The sequence below is a fragment of the Buceros rhinoceros genome, unplaced genomic scaffold, assembly GCF_000710305.1.
Source record: "Buceros rhinoceros silvestris isolate BGI_N320 unplaced genomic scaffold, ASM71030v1 scaffold16114, whole genome shotgun sequence".
NCBI classification, from domain to species: Eukaryota; Metazoa; Chordata; class Aves; order Bucerotiformes; family Bucerotidae; genus Buceros; species Buceros rhinoceros.
Window position 1 is genome coordinate 15,826 of NW_010406640.1, and position 4,926 is coordinate 20,751.

The 4,926-nt window shown below is 52.9% G+C and overlaps 1 protein-coding gene across 1 annotated transcript in view; it reads right to left on the reverse strand.

Moving 5' to 3' along the window:
- SH3RF2 (SH3 domain containing ring finger 2) overlaps window positions 1-4,926 on the reverse strand; it is a gene marked incomplete at both ends in the record, with an annotated part of 34,149 nt that overhangs the window by 15,522 nt on the left and 13,701 nt on the right. Inside the window, one exon of the mRNA XM_010134201.1 lies at window positions 2,450-2,719. Within this exon, the coding sequence (XP_010132503.1) occupies window positions 2,450-2,719 (270 nt within the window). The remainder of the gene's footprint in view (window positions 1-2,449; window positions 2,720-4,926) is intronic.

Below are 4,926 nucleotides of genomic sequence, written 5' to 3' on the forward strand. Positions count from 1 at the left end.
ACTCCAGCAGTGTCATAGGAAATTCAGCTCTAAATTAGAAGGGGTGTGTGGGCACATCCTTTCCCACCATGTGCTGGCACGCTCGGGTGCGGCTCGCAGCAGGACCTCAAAGCCCTGCAGCCGGCTTTAAGGGATGAGCTCGGAGAAGCTCTCGCTGCTGGTGGCTTTCCCAGCAGAAATGGGTCCATCCAATTTCATCTCTGTAGGGCTAAATATTCATGGCTCTACCTTGCTTTCATTGAAAAAAGCCTGGCTCATTAACCGTTGGGATTAATGAGGGAAGAGTCAGGCCCCAGGTTTGCGCACAGGCAACGTTCAAACAGCGTTCCCTGGAAGCTGCTGATCACGCAGTATTAATAGCAAAGGGCATGTGGTGACAATGCCAGAGGAATTAATCATGATTTACTGCTGACATTAACAAATTGCAAAACTTGGACATCCTCACCCACTCACGAGGCGCTGCGCCTGCTCCGGGAGGAACACGGATGGCTTTGGCGCAGGAGAGGTACAGGAGTCTCCCAAGAATTATTGCTTTAAAGCAGGGATCGTTTTCACATTTTCCTCCTCCTTGCTCCTTAAACCAAGGTCTAAAAACCATCCCGCGTGCGTGTGTACACGCACAAGATGGTGATATTGTCATTTCTGTATGAAATTAAACTTTAGCCTAAACTGGAAACATTTTCCTGCCTTCTCTAAACACCAGGAGATGTGACAAAATGGGGCAGAAACCGAAGCCAGGAAGAGCCTCGCACCTCCCCAGATTTCTGCCTTCTCCATAATTATTTTCTAATTCCTTGGTAGCTTTAGGTGGCCCCAGCTAACTTATTTCTGTGAACGCCAGGCTTAAAGAAGTAATTACTGAAGCTAAAATGATTTCATTAAACAAAAAGCCATTTTACAAAATATACTAGAGCTTCGACTGGGGTGTTTTACCAGTGGCCTTTAATCCAGCAGCCACGAAGCCGTGCTGGCTGTAATTACGATGATTACTAGTATTCGTTTTATTTCTGCTATTCTGGTTGGTGCTATTTACACCCTGCATCTCAAGCTAAACTGCAGGAGTTCAGTTTAATGTCTAGACCAGCCCTGGCACTGTGCTGTCCTCCTGGAGGAATAAATCCCCTCTTGGTGGTGGCTTGCAGAGAGGTGACACTCCCCAGGTGCCTGCCTTGGCTGGCTGGTCACCCGGTGCTGTGCCGGGCTGGAGGAGGACGCGGCTCTGGCAGCGGGGTTCTGCAGGAGGGAGCTCCTGAAACGACTGCTCCGATCTTTGGCCACGTGTACGGTAACGCCTGACCGCTGTCACAGAGCTGGGGCTGAGAGGGTGCTCTTGCCTCTTTGCAGAGCATCTCTTTGCGATGGATGTGTGCTAACTCCCCCCGTGTGAGCTCCGCTGTGGGAGCGGAGATGAGCAAAGCCTCCCAGTGCAGACACGAGGAGTGAGCCGTGAAACAAAGGCAGAGTGAAAGAGGAAAAACAAATGGATGCAGAGAGCAGAAATCTGAGGAAGGTGCCTCCTGCTAATAAGTGAATCCTTATGACAAAGGGGAGTTGCTGGCCGCCTGGTATCTCTGCTCCTGCACGAGAGACCTGAGCACCCACGTGTTAGAGAGCTGCTGGTGATGCGTGATGCTGCTCTGAAGGGATTTTTCTCTTTTCATTCTTCCCCTCGGTCAGAAGCCGCAGCTGGCTCTCAGCCATTGGATTCCTCTTGCCCTCCCCCAGCCATTCCGCATCCAGCTCTGACTCCCTGGGGACCCCTGGCCTTTTCCTCAGCTGCCCTCTCCTGCCTGCTCTCACCACCAGCGCAAGCGAGGAGACTGTCAGAGCTGCCAGCTGGACGGAGGAAGAGGTGACTTCTCTGCAAGGACACCTGCCTCCAGGCAGGGCTTTCTGTTCCACTCTGCCATGCCTCACCTCGGTGTGACACCACAGGGACAGCTGACTTTGCTGGGAGGTGAGTTACTCAGAGGAGCGTGTCCTCTAACAGCGAGCACAAGCTCTGTAGCCTTTGGGGACTACTGGGAGACACAGGAGAAGTCCAGGTGTGGCTCTGTGAATGCATGGCGCCTGTGGGCTGGCTAAGGAAAAGTGGCATAAACCACCCACCCCCAGACCTGGAAGCAATTTCTTTACAGTGTCAGTAGGTGTCTTTTTAGGTCCTGAGAACGGACCATCAGCAGCTCCTCAGCAGCAGCAGCATGGCCGAGGGGCTGTAGGCGCTGCTCATGGTGGGCACTCACATCTCTCGGGATGCCCCTATCCTGCACCTACCCCTGTGTGCCCGCGGGGCGGTCAGGGTGGGGTTAACCACTGGCAGCAGAGTCTGAGGGGGCTTGGGAACTTCTGCTGTCCCAGAGGGAGCTCCTGTGGGGCCGGGGAGCAACTGGACACCACACAGTGAACAGAAGAAACCACCCCAGCAAAGCGGCTGCGCGGGATCCGTTACCTTATGGAAGGTCAGGCAGTCTGCGTTGCTGGCCTTGTCCCTGCTCCTCAGGTCCAAGCTGTAGAGGGCTCTGCCGAGGGGCAGGGGCAGCGGCAGCTGCTTGATGACTTGCACAGAGCTGGCTGGGAAGACGCCGGTGATCCCGTTGACCTCCCCCAGGTACCAGTTCTCGTCCAGCTGCCGGAGCAGCATGATGATGTCCCCCTTGTTGAACCTCAGCTCCCCGGGGTTGTGCCCTCGGTAGGTGTACAGGGCCTTGGCTCGCGGGACCTGTGGACGAGAAACATCCCTTGCAGTTCGTCCGAGTCAGCATCACTTAACGTAGCCAGAATTCCCCCAAAGCATTCGTAATTACTAGGAAAATAAATTTAGAGGTCTAAGGCTTAAGCCTGCATTTATTGGGATTAACTACCCACATCCTTTCTTGAAGACAAGCTCCAAAATACTTATGCTAAATTTGTATCAAGATGAAAAGCAGGCTGAACTTGTTTAAGAATATTAAGAAACAATTAATGCCTTAAACGAGTCTTCCCATGGGACCTTATTGCCAGCTGTAAGGTCTCCCCTAAGAGAAGGTCTGGTTTAATGAACCCAGGCACTTCTATTTCAGCCTGGCCGGAGGCTGCAGCCATCGCCAGCGGACCTAGGGGCTGTCCCCTGCAGTGGCCAGCTGTGCCTGTCTCGGAGAAGGCAACGAGAGCGAGGCAGGTTCCTGCTCTCCTCTGGTTACCTCCCCGCTTTAACACCGTGTGACCGTGATTTTATTTCAGTCTTTAGTCTGGCTGACAGGAAGAGAGGCTTCTTAATGGTATTGTTGATGCAGTATAGTAGGAGAAAGATGAGGTACCCCAAAACCAGAAGAGATGAGGAAGCTTTACCATCTTGACCCTCATCAAAATGAAACCTCAATGTTCACTTGAAATAACCACTTTACTGACCCTCCTCTAAGCTAGAGAACTCATTTTCACACACAGCGTGACAGATCATGCAGCTGGCTGAATGAACTCCGAGCCATCGCTGGCTCGCTGCTGTGAGCCCACGCAGTACAACTCGAGGCAGCCCACGGGGTGTTCCTCTCGGGAGAAGTGCAGATGCACCGGCATTTGCTGCACTCTGTGAAGCCGTGCCTACCTGGAACAGCTTCATGGAGTGCAGCAAACGCCGGTGCATCTGCAATTCTCCCCTGCACTGGAAATCAGCGATACTGAAGGCTCTCTCTTTACCTACTAGTGTTGGAGACAGGATGGAGATACCTTCAGCACGCTCGATGGACTCGAGTGCTGCGCCCCACACAAGTGCATCCCAGAATGAACAAGCAACCTGTGCCTACTCATGTTTGTTGCCATTTGCATCCCCACAGTTGTACAGGAAACATAAAACTCCGAGCGCTGAGCTCTGCCCTTCTGCTGGCCCCTCGGCTGGAAACCAGTGCTGCTCCGTTAACGGCTGGTCAGCCCTGCAGCGGTCAGGCAGTTGAACCAGATGGTCATCGTAGGTCCCTTCCAACTGAAATGTTCTTTCCTGTTCCATCACTTAATGACACTGCTCTAGCCCAGGCCCTTGTCTGTGCACAGCATCTCCATCCTATACCAGATGCGTGGTCCCTCCAGTGTCACATCCAGCTGGAAGAGCGACCAACACGATGTGCTCGGCGCTGCTCCAGCAGGTGCCTCTGGGAGAGATTGCTTCTGTGCTTGAGGCAAGCAGTGATTGGCTTTGGCACGAAGACAAACAGCCGTATATATTCTAAACTCTGATCTGAACTGTTGGAGCTGCAGATACTGCTCCTTCCTTGAATCGTAGCAGGATCTCAGCTTCAATAAGATCTTGTGTAGAGGTTCATTTTCTTTAATCCCTTTTGATTAACTGTTCTGCTGTTGCTGGCTGTGGGAGCTTCGCTGGAATTGGCAGGAATCTGGAAATAAGGAACTCTTGCTGCTTTCTGTTTGCTTTCCAAAGCATGGCAATATCTCCTTCAAAGATTTCCTTGGACCAAGAGGGGAATCTTTGAATTTGGGACGGGAAAGTAGTTTAAGGGTCCTGCCTGCTCCTCCTGTGCTGGAAGATGAGATAAAAACCCCAGTGAGTGACTCCTGGGCCCCTCCAATGGAGCAGCCCCAGCTCTGCACCTCTGCAGCACGGGAGGCTGTGCTCTGCCCTCACCCCAGTTGTCTCTCCCAGGCAAGACGCAGCCCCAGATGCTGAGCTCCATTTTCAGCCTCTGGGCTGCATGAGAACAGCTGGTGAGGAAAGGGGAGGCCAGGAGTGTCCCCAGCTCTAGAGCCTCGATTGGTTTTAAGTAGAGGTGCCAGTGCCCATGACAGCCAGGGACAAGAGGCTTTTCAAGCCGCTTCTGTGCCAGTCTCTGCAGATCTCGACTGTCCTTCTTCACTTGTTAGGATTTGTAATGTCATGTGTGGAAGCTGCAGGGAAAGCCTTTGAGGCTGGCCGAGCAGCTGCCTCCACAGCCGGGGGCT